The 17,883-nt window shown below is 38.3% G+C and overlaps 1 protein-coding gene across 2 annotated transcripts in view; it reads left to right on the top strand.

Annotated features, from left to right (window-relative positions):
- Positions 1 to 17,883, top strand: part of RELN (reelin) — a 275,939-nt gene that overhangs the window by 111,702 nt on the left and 146,354 nt on the right. For both annotated transcript variants that reach the window (XM_064421959.1, XM_064421958.1), the window contains exons 4-7: positions 614 to 684; positions 9,230 to 9,262; positions 10,903 to 10,981; positions 17,658 to 17,754. In XM_064421959.1, the coding sequence (XP_064278029.1) occupies positions 614 to 684; positions 9,230 to 9,262; positions 10,903 to 10,981; positions 17,658 to 17,754 (280 nt within the window). The remainder of the gene's footprint in view (positions 1 to 613; positions 685 to 9,229; positions 9,263 to 10,902; positions 10,982 to 17,657; positions 17,755 to 17,883) is intronic.

The following is a 17,883-nucleotide window of genomic DNA, read 5'->3' as shown; positions in this document are numbered from 1 at the left end:
ATGAGTTCTAGACAGATATTGAAAGAACTTTGGCTGAAAGAAATCAGACTTTAGATAGAACACTTGCAAATACTGAAAGGTTTTGAAATCTCTGAAACAAAACTGATGAAGTACTGCACTTGGAAAAGAGGGATTAAATGAGCAAAAGAAAGTAAAACAATTACTGTTAGCATGAGAGCTCTGTAAGAGAAAAACAAATCACATTGCATTATATTTCTACATGATCATGAGGAAACAGAATGACAAGTTTTTTGGTACATTACATGTCTTCTATCTATAGGTCACTAATGGGAATTAATTATTCTTTAGACAAAACTTTTGAGGCCTCAAATATAGCAACTCCATGTGCAGCTACAGATACATGTCAAAGACATCCTTCATTACGTGCCAGTGATTTTTATTACCAACCAAACCATTTTGGTTTAGGAATTTTCTTTTTCTATGAACAAAACGATCACTGCAATTTATTCTATAAATTTAGAAGAGCACAAAAAGAAGAACACAGAAAGAAAGAAGAATGGGACTTCTGATCAGATTAGTCATGCATAAAGTTATACATATACATGTATAAATAAGTTTATATTATTTATTGTTGTCTTTTTTATGTTCACAGGGCTACAGCTACTCATAGGGGCCAAGTTATATTCAAGGATGCCTTAGCACAACAGCTGTGTGAACAAGGAGGTAAGAGTCACCATCATTCTAAAAATATCTGGCAAATGTGGTTTTCCATTGTACCCGCGTGTCAATGTTACTCTTCATGAAAACTATTCTATAGAAAACCTCAAATCAGGATCTTATTTACATTCTTGAAACTGAGTTTCTTTGGCTTCATACTCCCCATTGTCTGTCCAGGAATCCCACTTTTCCTCTCTGCTAAGTGTTGGAAATATACAAAACTTAAGTAGCATTATGCACATGCCTGAAATCAGCATGTAATAGCCAACATTTCTTCTCTGTCAGAACGATGAGCTGAGTTTTAAACCTTGCTGTATTAATTTTAAAGCAACATGGCTGCAGCAAAAGCTTTGTTTACTATCCAGCTCACACACATGCATGTGAAAAATACGCCTTCCCTTTTTGTGAAAGTAGGCCATTGAATTTTTGCCTGTCACATACAATATTTGATCATTTTTATAGCTAAGCAAAATGTTTGACTTACACAAACTTTAAAAATCTAATTGTTGTCACACCTTACCCTTTCAATGAATAACCTAAAAAAGAAATATCCTGTTATCATCTGTTGTCTACAAACAGTACTTTGCTTTGAACCTGCTTCATTAAGACAGTGAGAAGTAGAGAAGGTATCCATCATTTTTGGTACAGTAGAGAAAGGAATTTCCAGTTATATCAACAAAATTCCAGTGATAGTTCTATGTGAAAAGAAGCAATGAAACATGGGCTAAATTATTTAAAATAAAGATTTTAAATTGGAAATGTGTTGCCATATTAACACACAAGAGAAAATCCCATAAAACACATTTCTTGGGGGCATTAGAGCTATAAGGTTGAGGTTTTTTCCTGAGTTTGGCAATATGGCTTTTGCAATGAAAAGTTGTTGAACATTATTTCAGGAGCATAAATTGAGTTATTAATATAAGGTATCAATAGTAGCTCTGTGATAATGAAGGAAAACTATTTCAACTTTCAACTTTAATATTCAAGTTTTCACTTTTGTTGTAGTTCAGTGGAAGTAGGAAGATGGATTCAGAGAGGTGAAAAATTTCAGCAGGCAGGCTAGGATGTTGGTTGTACTTTGGAGGAAATAGAAATAAACACAGTACTGACAATGAGATGGGAGTGTTGTGGTGATCTGGATGGAAAGTGATTGGGCCAGCCACGTTTTTGCTGTGGGGAAGGAAGAACATCTGGAGAAATTAACAGGAGGTTAATTAACAGGAAGTTGTGCACCTGCAATGGGAGTGTGGAAGTGTAGTGTTTCAGTGACTGGTGTGTAGAGACCTGGAGCTGAAGTGTTGGCAGGATCATCATTTGAGATGTGCTGAGGAGCATGGGGAGGGTATCTCACACAGGTTGCTTGCTGGATGGATGTGAATCAAGAGTGGAAAAGTGAGTTTGCAGAGTAATCAATGTAAAGTGAAAAAAACCTGAACAGAAACAGACTAAATTCTCCAAGGCATAACTGCAGAGTGAGCACACCTCAGCCAAAGACAGTCTGGGGCAGCCAGAACAGGTAAGGAAGGGAGAGGGAAGTAGGAATCATATGGGGGCAGTGACCAAGAGCTGGCAGTGACCATGATAGTGAAAGCTGTGCACAAGCAAGCTGAATGGGAATGCATGACTGTCAGTGTCAGAACTGGCAACATGGTCAAGAAAAATACAGACAATGCATTTCTCCCTGCTAGAAGAAAATACCTTGGTAATCAGAGGCATGCTGGTAGATATCCATCTATACAGACCTGACAATCCTTCTTCAGACATTCTGTTCACTGAGATTTTAGTGGGAGAGCTGACAAAAGAAATTTTTATTCTGTCACCCTTCTCTGCCTTACAGTTCTGCAATTTTGGAGCATAACCTAACCCCAGATCAACATTTTAGCAACACTTATGTTGGTTAGAACAGTAAGTCCTTATGTTACTGTCTCTGTCCCTGAGTTCACAGGAGCTCTGCAGAACAAGGAGAAAATAGAATTTGGGTATTGGTTGTATTCAGAGTATAAAGGGGGCTGAGATGTCCCACTGGCTGCTCAGCTGTGACAATCCCTTTGCTGCTTCCTCCTCCCATCCACTGACAGCCATATCCTGCCCAGCTCCCTGAAAGGGCCTTCAGCTTCCCTACCTTGCCACAATCCTCCACATCTGTATAACTTTTTTTTCCTCATGGTTTTCCCAGCAATTCTCTTTGCTTTATACACAGTCACTTCAGAGACATCCTAGATTTATCATCCCAAAGTGTGTGTACTGCAGTGCCTCTGCCACCCCAGGATTTGGCTTAGGCAAGGCTCACCCAGAGGTGCTGCTCTGTGAGCAGTGGACAGCGTGTGACAGCTGTAGCAGTGATCAGCTTTCCCTGCAACACTGATGTGCAAGATTCTCAGTTTTTCTCTTGGCTCTTGTCCCACATTTTTATCCTCACCATGGCTTCTCCCTCCTTGGTTTCCTAGCTGAGACACAGTTTCCTTGACTTGGATATTCAACCACTGCATTGCCCATTACCCTTGCTCCCACCCCTTCCAGGCTCTCCTCTGCCTTTTTGTTCTTATTTCTTCAGCACAGTGTGCATTGCATTAATCTCTAACCACTGCATACTATTATCATCTTTATACTATTAGAATTAATTTTCGTATTCAAAGAAAAGAGGCTTTCTTTGAAGTAGACCTTACTTCATTTATTCCATCTTCATCAACAGCACTCATGTAAACAAAGGATTCTTTCAGGAAGAATTAGTGAATTTATTTAGATGTAAATATCATATTAATATATATGCAAAACAGCAAGGTAGATTGACATAAATGAGATTTTATAGCTATTTCTAGCCCTAAACATTGCTATACTTAAATCATGCACTGAATTATGTGACATATTAAGTAAAGAAGAATAAAACCACGGGGCAACTTCATAGATTTATTACAGGACATCTTCTTAATAAGTATGTTCACTAGAGGTGATATAAGACTTTCCTAATGTCTAGTAAAAAGGATATACATGAAGATGTGAAAGTAGCAAGGAATCTAAAAAATCATGTTTACTGTGGTTGTCCACCCTCAGACGTACTTTAATAAATCCTGATAGAGTTAATGGAATTTGTGCAGTAAAAGGAAAGTGATTTTTTGTATTTTGAAGAGAATTAGAAGATGATAAGGGGTGGTGTTAAGGGATGGCAATGCCCTATGTATAATGTAAATGTAATAAGAAATTATGCCATAGGGAAAGGCACCAAAGAGAGTAAAATAATTGTTTAAAAAGCTGTGTGTTCAGAGTATAATACATATTTTAGGAAGCTAGGGAGATGTTTGAGAGCTGATGTATGTTTTAAATTTTATGAGAATTATACTGAAGAAAGAAGACATAAAAATTATCACAGAAAAAGTTAATCTAGAACAAATGGGGAAAAACCCATGCAAAAATAAAAATTATATAAGAGAGTCTAGAAAAGGTAGCTGTCTTGTCAATGCTTTTAAGGATAAATAAGGATCATAATGAGTGATTACATTCTTGCCAGTAAAAAATATATTTAATAAACCATATATTTAACTCATTGTAATAGTTAAATAAATTAAAAATAAGGTAAGCTTAGTATTGTGATTCATACTTGTTTCTGAGAATATCCTGAGAATTGGCCCAGACTCTCTTTTGTTTGAGAACTTTTGCCTGATTATTTGTGCAAGACCTTTTAGGTGTATTTTGTACCTTGTAAAATTTAAGAACACTGAAAAAATGCGAACCAGATTTCAGGATCTCAGGCTTGTATTTTACAAGCTCTCAGAGCAGTATTTTACAGAGCAGAGGACTGGGGAGTAGAGCTGGTGTAAAACTCCTCAGTTCATGTGTCAGCAAGAATAACACAGCCCTGGGGCAACTCACTGACTCCTGGGGGATGCTCAGCCTTTATCATTCAACAGCAACTTTGTTTACCAGTAGAGAGAAAGTATTGGAGGGGGTCTAAATAAAAGCATTTATTTTCCTTTTTATCTTCATCTGGCTGCTAATGACAAGGAGATTAGACTTCATAATCTGCAAAACAGAAGACACCTCTCTCCACTCCTCATTTGCCATGAATTGATGAGCAGCAGCTGATGGCCCCTGGCTGTAGAACTCTGAGCACAGTGTTTGTCTGGGAGCATGCAGGCATTTGTGTTACTGTAATTCACTTTCTCTTTATATTAAAAACCCCACAAAGTTCAGGGTTCTGAGAAAAAAAAAAAAGGTTTTTTTTTTAGTGGGTTTTAAGAATATTTTCTTGTGCTGGATTTTCTACCTATACCTGTACACAGTCTTGACCCCAGAACTCTGGAATTTGACTGTCAGTAGTACAAATGGATGTTTCTGTGTTTAATTTGCCTTATGCTTGCTCTTTTTATCTGAATGGGAACTAATGTTACTCAATAGTTGACTATTACCATGTTTAATGATTTTGTTTCTTATTTTTTCACTGAAAGCAAGACCACCAACAAATTGTCTCTTTCCTCCTCACATTCCAGTTTCTAGAAGATGACATTCCCTTCCCACTTCTTTAATATTTCCCTCCCTTCCATTTTAACCAAAAAGGAACATATTTAAATTGGCTTAACCTTTCAGCAGCCTTATTTCATCCACAGAAAAATTTAACCTTTTACTCCAAAACATTCCTCCATTCTCCCTCATCCCAGTGACACAGAGCCCTACAATGTCCCCATTGACTTTTGAATTCCCCATTAGTTTCCTCAAGATTCTCATGCTTTCAGTGTGACTGTGGCCTTTCTCTCTCTGAATCACTTTGTATTGCAGTCCTTTCTTCTCTGCTTTTCCTTGCCAAGGGGACTGTCTTGTAAGACAAGGCAAGCACTCTACATTTCCTTACATTTTCTCATATTGTGTTTGCTGATACCTCTTAGATTGTGACCTCAGTTGAGATCTGCTTCCATTCTTTGCTCAGTACAATTCATCTTTTGTAAAGCTCTGTATATACCCACGGTGCTGGCTAAAAATCAAATAATAAATTAATTTACTTTACTTTTTAAAAAGGTACCACATTCTCATTCAAGCTAAGATGCATTTTGGAGCCACACAAATACTGGTTTTAAATTTAAAACCATCCAACCATGTGCCTAAGGAACATCTAACAAAGTGAATAGTGGTTTAAAATATGAACTGAGATGGTCTTTCTTTGTCCCTCTCAGTCTGAAGTATTGTATAATTTATTTAAAATTATAAATTTATATATTTGCACTGTATAACTACTCTGTGCTGCATCATTCATTTCTTTTATTTTTGTCATATTGTACAAAAAACTTCATTTGACTTGAGCCACACTGTATGGCTTATGGAAAAATCCATATTTTAAAGTAAGTAGTTCTATAAATTGATTAGAGAGGCAGATCTGAAAATATTTTAAAACTACTATTTTTACAACAAATATTTTTAAAAACTACTACTAGTTTTGTGGTATGTTTTGAATTTCTCTTATTTGTGGGCCTTAAATACAACACTTCAAGATCATCTCAGTGCTGTTTTGCAAGTAAATATAAAATGTAATACAGAAATTATTTGTAGAGAGAATAAAGTCTATGTTTATTACTCTTTGAATGGTACCCTCACAGTCTTTTGTCATATTCAGCTCAGGAATTTGAATTACAATTAGAATACCTGAGGCAAAAATACTTGGGCTTTTTAGATCTTATAAAGTTTTAGGAAACCTCTCCCCAGCATAAAGTCTATACTTGTAACAGCAACCTTTTTGTCTAACGTGAAATGTTTGCTTAGTTCTACCTCTAATTTTTAAGTGCTTGATCAGTAGCATTGGTATGCACCTGCACCATTTCCATCCTTTCATTCTATGGGTAAGCAGTTTTGTTGTGCAATGTACTATGCATACGGTGGAAGAACCATTTCAGGGAAAAATCTCAGATCCCAAGTCTGTATTTTTAATCACATAAACAGCCAGTTTTATTAAATAATGGTAAAGTCAAAAGAGTTTGCAAATGCAAAGATGCTGAGTTTATGCTATACCTGTGCCTTTTTGCTGAATGCTGAAATTTTGCACAACAGCTTCAGGAAGTGTCATTCATGACTGTCTGTATCCTTGGCTGGAGCCCTCTCCACAAAAATCCTCTTTCAAAGAGCCATGCCAGACACCCTGGGGTGAATGATAAGGCAGCCCTTCCTTCTCATTTGGAGGTCTCCTTGGAAAAGGTGGTCTCTTTCAGCTGAGTTACTTTCAAAGGCCAATGAAATTTTTTTGGGCAGCTGGTGAGTCTGCCCATGATGTGCCCTGCAGGACCGCGCTCCTCGTGGCGAGCCCTGGCAGGATGGCTCTCAGCCACCCCTGTGCTCACAGCAGATCACCCCTCAGTGCTGCTCTGGAACTGCTGAGAAGGTGTTCACAACACAGAGATTTTATTTTAAACCTACCCCCTTGGAACAGGAGTATTACAGGAGTATTACAAATCCCATGCCATAATGTGCTTCTTTTCCTGCAGGCAAAATACAGAACAGTTTGTGCTGCTCAATCTGGGAAGTAATTCAGTTAATCCAGTTTGATCCATTTCTTTGTGCAAATAATTTTTAAAAGGTTTCTGGTGAAATTTACACATTCCATGGAGAAAAACAATACCTGGGGCTGCAAGGGACAAATGCAGTCTTTTTCACTGTAGGATTCACCAGTGCAGTCCAGCACAAATCTGGAGACAGTGCCAAGTTTAGCATGCAATGGTTGTATTTCTCCAGATTTTGTACCAGCATGATGAGAGGTCTTGGCCATTGCTAGAGTCATTATTGGCATTTTTGCTGGGGAAGACAAAGCAGAATGGGTGAATTCCTTGTATAAAAATGGAGCAAGTTAGCCATGAAAAGGAAAAAATATTTCAGATTTCTGAAACAACAACAGACTCTTAAGAAGGTCTTTTCTCTCAGCTGCAGTAAAGTTTTCCATGGTGGTTTGCAGGTTGTGTGTATATACACACACACACCCCCTTATATATATGCATATATACATACCTATGTATATATGTATGCTTGTACATATATATGTGTGTGTGTACATGCATATGGATAGATGTACATAAGATTAGGGGAGAGATATATATACACACATATATGTATATATTTATATGGTTAGTGGATGATGTAAAACGTGTCACTCCTCTAATTGGTAAGTCTGTTAAAAGGAAATTTTCTGTCTAAGGCAAATCCAGACTGCTTGCCATCATTTTCTGGTCTGCAGATACCTCATTTGTTGACTACTCAGTCTTCTTCATCACCTACTTTGCCATGAAATGTTGCAATTTCATTACAGAATGGCATGCTTCTTTGCAAACCCAGTATTTGAGGACTAAGCAGGAAGAGGAAAACAAAATTCTTGAGATTTTTATTGGACTTTCTATTCAGATGACTATGTGTGAGAGCTCTACACAGATTGCTCCATTCATTTTTATGTTTATTTTTACTCTATTTTTAATTTGTCAGATGTTATGACAGAAATTACAGTAATTCACTATTTATTGCAAATATGCTGAAGAAATCAGGAGTACTGCTACAATTTAGGTCAGTGCCCAACAAAAAACACAGAATCATCAAATGAATCCTGGCTTCAAAAATTCTCTTTTTTGGTGGTTTTATTTTACCAAAATCCAAAAGACAGCTGGAAAGGCAGATCCATGGCTGAGGTACTGATAGACACATAGGTAGCTGCTTCCCAGGAGCTTGGTTATATGCACCCCTTTGGCCTTCATGAGAGAGATGTAACCTTTGGATTGAAGGTCCAGCAAGACTATGGATGTGGTAGCTGCTGGAGTATCTAACACACTGTGTAGCCAATTTCTAGACGTACCCATATATTTTTATGTGGCTGTGCCCTTTCAGATACAGTCTGGTTCCATATGTGTAGTGCTACACCAAGACTCCTGTTGCAAAGTGTTGGAAGAAGGTTACTTAATAAACTTGTGCCATTTCACGTGCCCCCCATGCAGTGTCTTCACAACATTCTGTTGTTTCTTGGGAGGCAGAGACCTGCTGGGGAATTGACCAACATTGTCTGCAAAAACATGTTTTGGTACAAGTGTTTGATATTGTGATTTACAGAGTTAATCTGTTACTTGTTGCCCTCGGAATATTTGGATTATTCTCCCAGTCACATGCCCAGTAAAATGTTGTTCAGTGTAGTATAAAAGATCAAAGTATGGCATTTTTTTCCTCTCCTAAACTATTTCTCTTGTTGAGCCTAATTTCCACTGTCTTTGTCAGCCTTTGAGCTATTGAGTCCTAATCCAAATTATTTTTAACAATATCTCATCATTTTAAACTTGATCTTTTTTACCTTACTGTTAAACCAATACTGACTTTCATTTATTTCAATGCTTATTTTAATTAAGAGAACAATTAGTTTTGTTTCCCTATTATATTTTTGTAACTTTTGGGGTCTGTCACGTTTTTCACAATTAAAGTACTGGGATAGCTGATTTAAGAGAATATATACTGTAGAATTTGTTTTAAGCTGAATTGATTTTTAATGCTGCAGTTGAGCTCTATTGATAGAAGATATTCATGCACTGTGTGTCTTTGTTTTCCACAGCCCCGACAGAAGCTCCCTTACATCCTCACCTAGGTAGGTGATTTGTCATTCTTACTACTTAAACTCAGAATCATTGATTTTATTATAATAAAAATCTGTAAAGTCACATTAAACTAGGTCTGAGGAATTCAAATAAAAATGAGATTCATATAAAATTGAATGAATTATATCTAATTATGATTAGTTGTTTCTTGATTGTAGTTTTTATTGCTCTTTATTGTCTTTGACTCCTTGCAGTGTGAGTATATCATGCTGCAGATCTTTTGGTCCTAGTTATGTATTAGAGCATCTGTTTGCAAGAGAGCCAGGACTGGAGCACCCCTGCTATGAAAACAGGCTGGACGAGTTGGGATTGTTCTGCCTGGACAAGGGAAGGCTTCAGTGAGACATTAGAACACTTTCCAGTACTTAAAGTGGTGGCAAGAAGCTGGAGTGGAATTTTTTCAAGGGCTTGTAGTAACAGAACAAGGGGGAATAAAGGGCTTTAAAATGAAAGAGAGCAGGTTTAGATTAGTTGTCAAATTGGTCAGACACTGGAATAGATTTCCAGAGAAGCTGTGGATGCCCCATCCCTGCAAGTGTTCAAGGCCAGGTTGGATGTGATTTTGAATGCTCTGGTATAGTGGGAGGTGTCCCTGCCCATGCCAGAGGAGTTAGAATTAGATTATCTTTAAGGTCCCTTTCAACCCAAAGCATTCTCTGATTCTGTGCCCCATAACTTCAGTGTGGGACAGACCTCACACCAGAGCAGGGTTACTGTGAGGAAGGTTTTGTGCCAGTGCACCTCCAAGGTGGAGTCTGGAGCAAGGCACTGCTGCTCCCTGCATCCCCCAACCCTTGTGCTGCAGTTTGATTTGTCCAGGACAGATTCTGGCATTCTTCCTCAGTTTAAATAGCATGATGTTCTATTTAACATTAAGTAGAATGTTATTTCACTCATTTACTGGTAGTATTTGTAGATAAGGATGTCTAACACAATCACAGGTGCCAAAGTGTTGGGATTTTAAGTGAGTTTATTGGTCATCATACATAAATGAGACAATAAATCCAGGTGAAATATTGGAGCCCAAAGTTTGCAGAACAGTGGTGAGAAATATTTGCATTACATAACTCACAGTTTATGTTCCTTAGATAAATTGACCTTTACTGCCAGGTCTAGTGATAGCAGCAGAGAAATTCCAGTGAGTTAATGGATTTTTGCTTATGAGTTGTCAAAATGTATCCACTGACTGTAAGATCTGTAATACACTCATGAGGACTTGTCATCCATTCTTGTGCCCATGTTTGCAGAATCTGGATTTGGAAGGATTTTTTCCTAAACATTCAGTAAACCAACAATTCAGAACAAAACCTCTTAAAATATTTAGTTTAATAAATAAATAATAAATTTAATATTTATTTTAGTGTACTTGATGACTCCATCTTTCCATAGCCATCACACTTTTATGATGGGGGCACTTTTAAATTTTTTGTGTTGCTATGATTTATAGTAAGGAAAAAGTCCTGCAACTAAGAAACCCTGGCTTTCATAGGTAGCATAAGGTAAAAAGCAGATTTTTAGAAATTTAAAATGCATTTTACAATGCTTTTCTTTAGGTAAGGCAACACAGAAAGTATGGGATGATTGCACTTGATTTTATTTCATATACTTTTATGCTTTGTTTTCTTTGCAGCTGAAATGCACAGTGACAGCATTATCCTGCGAGATGACTTTGACTCTTACCATCAGCAGGAACTGAATCCTACCATGTGGTGAGTTTCTGCACTCCTTTATATGCATTTGAGCAAATTAAAATATTATATTTATTGAATGAAATGAAGTATAAACTGACGTGTGGGTTTGCTTCATTAGGACCTAAATATTTTGGTTTATTAATTAATTCATTAATAAGTGACTGAGAAATTCTAAGCTCATTGAAGTGGATGACAAATTCTTGTTGATTTCAAATTTTTAAATAATCCAAAAATAGAAGGACTAGAGCTCAGCTCAGTGAATATTTATGAATGAAGATTTTGGTTTCCTGAAAACACAGATTTTCATCAAAAAGCAGAAGAATTTCAGTAATTAAACTTTGTTGTTTCAATTTTTTTAAATTTCATGTTGTACATGTTTTTGGTGAAGCTAACTATAGCAATAATTCTTTCCAAACTGAAATGAAGTGTTTGCAAGTGATTTTAAAAAAATCATAAGAAAAGCCCACCAAAATCCCCAACTGGAATTAAATACTTCTATGTAATATTCATGTGATGAAACTATCTGAGGTTGAATTTCTTTTTCCTTTTTTTTGTGGAAGACACACTTTTTCAGGACTCTTTTTATTGTATGAGAAGGAAAACACTTAACTTCTCAGTTCTATACAGCAGCTTCCAATTGCTAGGGTTTGGGGGATTTTGGGGTTCCTGAGCTGGATCATTCATATTATCACAGGCTGTGACTGAAACAGCCAGCACAGGATGTTATCATTCTTTAACCAGTAGATGCTATAGAAGAATCTCAACTTTCCCATGCATAATAAGGCAGGTACAACTTAGAACAGGTCGGGCAGCAGCTTTATGAACTGTGAGCACAGTGTAGAGCTCTCAGACACCATCTCTCCCTCTGCTCCCCCATCCTCTGCCGAGGGATTGTAGAGCCCCAGCCCTGCACTGGCTCAGAAAACAAGGGAAGAGTTGAGGACAAATAATCACTTCAGTGCTAATAAAGTCAAATATTAGCCCCTGGGAGGGGTGGACTCCTTCAGTCATAGTCCCAAGTTGTCCAATAGTAAATAACAGGACAATATGGAGGGATAACTGTAGGTGGAGTCTATAGGAGCCACTCCCAATGTTCCCTTAGCTCCGAAGATGGGAGCTGGAAACAATGACAGACTGTTAGCTTTTAGTCAAAAGGAGTGCTCTTTTAGCAAAGAGAGCTCTTAGACAGACCTCTGAATCTGAAATATTAATAATTTTACCACCACAGTGATCATAAAGATGGACAACCATTTCATATAATATATGTGTACAACATCCAGAAGAGGAAGTTACACATCTCAGTACAAAATTAATTCAAAATTAATTCTGTTCTGTATAGTGAGTATATATACATTATAAAATGCTCAGATAAACACATCTCTTGGTCTTATTATGAAGTTTTGAAGGTTGGAGCCTCTTTTTTTATATAAGATTCTAAGTTTTCTATTTCTTTCAATCCTATTTCATAAATATAATTAACTTTATTATTTTAATTCATACAAAACACAGAAATATTTTACTGGGTTATTTTATCTTGTTCAAATAACTCCTTGATGAGCATTTTAGTACTTACCTGCATTTGTTAGTTAATACATTCATTCTGTGACATTTGACTTCATTTTCTTTTTTATTAAGGACTGTCACAACTTTCCATCTGTGCAGGTCTTTCATAGCTTAACCATCTTGTGTAAAATGCTGTAGTTTACAGAATTTTACAGATATTTTTATTTTGTACATGCTCATTTTAACAGGTTTTAATGTGTGCCTACAATTTTTTTCCTTCTTGTTCCTTTTGTATCAGCTCTTTAAATGTTTTTTTCTGTACTAGAGGCATTAAGGACATGTGATTCTATAACAAAAAAAACCCTCTTTCTTTATGGGTATGGACAGATCAAGGACTCTTAATGGGTTGCAGAATAGCTGCCAAGGTAGATAGCTTTAGCAGCAGTGTGTTAAATGGACTTGAGTGGAAAGAAATGAGAAGAGGCATTATTTCCCTGCAGATGCCTCATAATTCACAGAGGACTTGTCTGTTGGGAGCCTCCATAATTTATTTATCCATTGCTCTCAACTTTAAATTCATCCTTGCTTATCGAAGTCTCAGCAGAGAAATTTCAGATTAAAAGAGCCCCCAGTCTTCTGCTCCTTTTGTTCCCAGGATGTGGAATTGGTCCCTCTGGAATAAACTTCACCACCTTGCTTGGTGAGTCAGTGCGGAGAGGTGGGAGCTAGGAGAGAGTCCAAAAACTCACCACAACCCTGAGACAGATTTTCCTGTACTAGCAGAAAGCCAGCATTTTCAGCAATGCTAAACAGAAGTGGAGCACAAATAAAAGAAACCATAATGATGTATCATGAGCTTTTAGCACAAAGAATTTCTGCAGTAGCTCTGCCTCCAGTGAAGACCCACTTAGCAGCAGAAAGCTCATTCTCGTTTGATTGTCTAGTGGGAGTAAAATCAGGAATTATTAACAGTTGTTGCCATCCACCCTAAAATTGCGGTTTTTTCCCCTGGCAGCTGCTAAAATCCCATCTTTACCACAACCAATTGCAGTGGGTGTTGGAGCAGCATTTCCAGCCCTGCTCAGGCTGCTCTGCATGGAGCAGCTGCCTTGTGCGCGCAGACCCAGCAGGGCCGTGCCACGGGGCCACTTGCACCGAGCCACTCCAATCATGTCTGAAGCCATTATTTGTGTACAGATGAAAAGACAACCGCTTGTATTTTCCTCCAATCTTTTCTTCCCAAATCCTACATAACACTGGCTTGGAAGTGATTAATGTTTTCCCACTCCTCCCGCTTCGCCTTCTGGCATGTGCAGCTCTGGCAGAGATGTACCATCCAAGTGCACCAGCTAAGCAGTTTATATCCTCTCTATGTGTCCAATTTTATGAGTCCCAGCAGAGCCTGTGTGTCACTCCATTGCTGGGAGAGGCCTCACATCAAATAACTATTTTGCACAAGGGCACTGCATGATTTTGAGAGTGATTGCCTGCTCTTTCAAATGCATTAAGACACATCCTTCCCAGCAGCCATCTGTTTCTTTGGAGGCTCAGAAACAGAGAAGGAGTGGCTGCAAGTGTCTTTGGAGCTGCAGAAGGAAGAGAAAGGAAAGGCTCTTTGTAAAAGAAAAGTCACAGCACCACAGTTCCTTACCTAAGTCAAAAATGTGGTGACTGAAAGAAAACAGGAGAAACAGGAGAAACTGCTAAAGTGGGAAAGGGACAGGGAGAGAGGAGGCAACAGGAGAGGACACATCCTTATGTGAACATAGAAGAAAGAAGGAGGATGTCTTTGCTGGGAATGCAGGAATGGGAGCATTTTCTCATTTTCTTGGGAATCCACCCACTGTGAGAATCTTTTTGTGTGGTGTATCCAACTAATGTTTATAATCTTTTCTTCCAGTGTCCAGTCATGTCAGAATATGGTCATTTCCAAAATCCCCATCCCATAGGCAAAGCCTGCTTGCTTGAGCAAAGATTTCCTCATTTCTTGGGTTTTATTTGCCACCAACCTTACAAAGATCTCTTGTCTTGTGAAAAAATATGTTTCACACAATTGTAAATGTCCAATGTATTATGATCTGACATGTACCAGCTGTGGAAGTTAAGGTAGGTGACTCCCACACCACTGTAAATGCAGCACCAATGTCTATGTTCAGCCAGCCACTGCTGAATTGAACTAACTAGAAGTGTTTAGTACATTTTTCAACTAGAAAATTAAAATAATACAAGTAATTAGTGTCCATGAGACTTTCTGAAAACTGTCAGGACACTGTTAGATCAGAAAGCTCAGGAACCATGGAAGTAACTGATTTCTTCAGTAGGGAAAGGGAATATGCACCAGTTCCACTTGCCAGGGAATGGCTGGATGAGTAGAGGTTCGGTATGTGTAGTATGAAGACTATATTGGTCATTGGTCGCTCCTGTGACCATCTTGCCTCTATGTAACCTCATAAAACTGCAGTGGAGAGCATAAAGAAGGTGCTATATAAGAACTAAACCAGGCTAAACGAGAACATTTTTTTAGTTTAATCCTGTGATAAATGATCTAATATTAAGAAATGCATAAATTAGTAAATAATAAATGTTGACATTAATGCATGTTTCTGTATAAAACAGTTTTAATAGTAGGACTAAAGAAAGCAGGGGATTCAGTACATTTAAAGGAGAAAGAGACAGCACAGAAGTGTTTTGCTGGCAAAACTCTCCTTCCCAATCTGATGTCATGTTTCATCTCAAAGCCTATCAGCACACCAAGCAGCAGTCACTTACAGAAGGCACACTTGTCAAAGATGACATGAAGAATAGTTGAGCATGGAAAATCAATCAATAAGAAACAGAGATTCTCTTGGTCATCACTTCTTCATGGCATATGAGAAATGTACAGGTACAGTGATATTTCCAGTGGCAAAGAGGTTGAGGAAAGCTTTGTGACAGGAGAGAGAGGTCCTAAAGTGGTTTCCAAATTGCACTAAAACTGTGGGATTAAACTTCAGAAAGATTTATGTTTAAAAATCTCTTGGCAGTTTGAGATGTTTATCTTCTTTATGGTTCAGACATCACAGAAGACATCAGTCAATATAATATCCACACACTCAGGTATTGTAAAGGGAAAAGAAATGACAAATAGGGGTGAGGAAACAGCAGATGTTTCCCCCTCAGCAAAGTGAAGAACAATAGCAGAGAGAGGTGGGACTCTCTAAGCCAGAGATAAGAGAATGGCAGGTCTGTGGAGAAGTCATCTCGATAAATGCGACACATGTCAGCAGCGGCAGCCAGGACCAGCTGTGAAGAGAAAGCTGAAGTGATTTTAATGTGCTAAGATTTTAGGCCAGGCAGGTGAGAAAGATAATGTAGAAAGCTGCACCCAGCCAGGGCAATTAATACTGTCTTCTGTTTGTATAAATAGAAAAGAAATTAACCTTCCTGTCTGCACCAGGAGAGGAGCAAATTGGATCGTTTCTAAACACCTAGTACTATGACGATGATCTGAGGAACAGCAGATCAATTATCTTGCTCTTCAGGCATTCTTGTCAAGCTAATGAGCAGTTTATTGTCAAAGGTAATTCACTTCAAAGACAGCACAAAGGTTTGAATCAGGATTACCAACAGCCATCCAATTTTGTATGAGAGGAGACATCCTAGAAAAGACAACCGATGATGGAACTGCTGTATTAGCAGGACAGTGTTTCTGGATTTGCAGACAATATTTCATAGACCACATTACAGAAATAGAACAGATAATCACCTTTTTATCCATTGAAATATGAGAATTAGAGAATTAAAATATCTCTTGGATTATGTGGCCTGACCTTTCAGGAAGGACTAAGAGGTCCCTACAACATATTCATGGCAAAGTTTTCCTGCCATATCTATCTCTGTACATATCAGGAGTCCAGGTAGATACTCCACTATAAAATTCAACAATGAAGGGGCAGACAATGAAAATAATTTTTATAACAGCCAGAATCCTACAGAATCCCAGGAGTTCTTCTAGTTCCTGACCCTCTGCTCTTCAGTTGCGCCAGAACTTTGGGATCAAGTGAAATTTAGACAACAAAACATGTTCCCTCTGAACTCTGCTTCTGTGCTTTCTTTAAAAGTACTACTTTATTCACTCACATGCTATTTTCTTGCCTTTTATTGAGAAATAAAATTATTTGCTGACTCTGACTTCTGTAAGTAAATATTAATTCACTGATGTTGATCTGAACTATTTTACTTTATTAGAACATTTTACTTTGCTGCTTAAATTCAAAATCCTAAATGCTATCAGTGTAAGTTGCTGAATTACTTCACTGGCATGCTCATACAAGAAAAACAACTCACACATTTTTATGTCTGATGTTTTTTCTGGAGTGTTTCCCTGGAGGTTTGATGTTTAAGTTGAGCTTTGGATGCCCAAAGGCAACGTTAGCCAGCACCTTTGTAGGCAGCTTGTTGGGAACCAGGAATATATCCAATGTTTTTTTAAATGTGGACCTCATGCCAAGATCTGATACCCCAGCTCTAGAAGGTGGGGGAGACAGCCCTTTCTCTGTGTTCCACAGTCAGGCTGCCCACAAAGTCCTTCATATCAAATTAAGATGTATCAGGATAGGTGTAATTAATTGTCTCTGCACTTACCAGTCTCTCTGAGAATTTCTTCATAGTTTTTTTCCCTTAAAGGTGAGCAGAGTGGCAACTCTGTTACTAGGAATATGGAATGTAACAAATACAAATAGAAGCAACAGCAAATACCATGTTACATTGCAGCCTCAAGCCTGTCCTTTGAGGAAATAACCCTGCAGGCAGGAGAGGGGGCTGATCCCAGCCACTTGTCCTCAGCTGTTCTTTATGGTAACTCCGCGATGGTGGGTTTACTTGTGGTAAATCAAATGTTCACAAGGATTTTATAAGAAGAGTAGCTTCGGGGTAAATTATATATGTAAGATTTCAACTTATTTTCCCATGGTGTGATGCTTGGCAGTCAATGAGCCTGGACACCCCACTTTAGAGGAGGAGCAGTTTGCAGAGAGCCAGCACTGAATCACCAGAGCCACATTTACAGCTGCCCCACCTTTGTGTTCAGCACCATGATAACAAAACAGCCCAATGTGAGCACCGAGACACAGCAGTCTGATTTTACAGTTTACACTGTCTCAAACACCCAGTCTCTGATTTCCCTTCTGAACACGGTGTGCTCTCCCTGCAGGTCTGAGTGCAGTAACTGTGAGGTTGGGGGACACTGTGGAGTGATAATGCACGGCAACGCTGCCACCTTCTGCGAGCCATACGGCCCCAGAGAACTGGTAAGTGAGGCTGCCCTCTCTGCTGGGGCTGGGGAGCTGTGCCAGCTGCAGGGATCTTGGTGTGCTTTCAACCGCTGGTATTTGGCAGAGATGCTCTTGAGCAAGGTGATAGGTCCATAGAAGGACACC

The sequence above is a fragment of the Passer domesticus genome, chromosome 5 (assembly GCF_036417665.1).
Source record: "Passer domesticus isolate bPasDom1 chromosome 5, bPasDom1.hap1, whole genome shotgun sequence".
NCBI lineage: Eukaryota > Metazoa > Chordata > Aves > Passeriformes > Passeridae > Passer > Passer domesticus.
The sequence above is the reverse complement of the archived record's forward strand: the minus strand, read 5'-3'. Positions and strand labels throughout refer to the sequence as shown.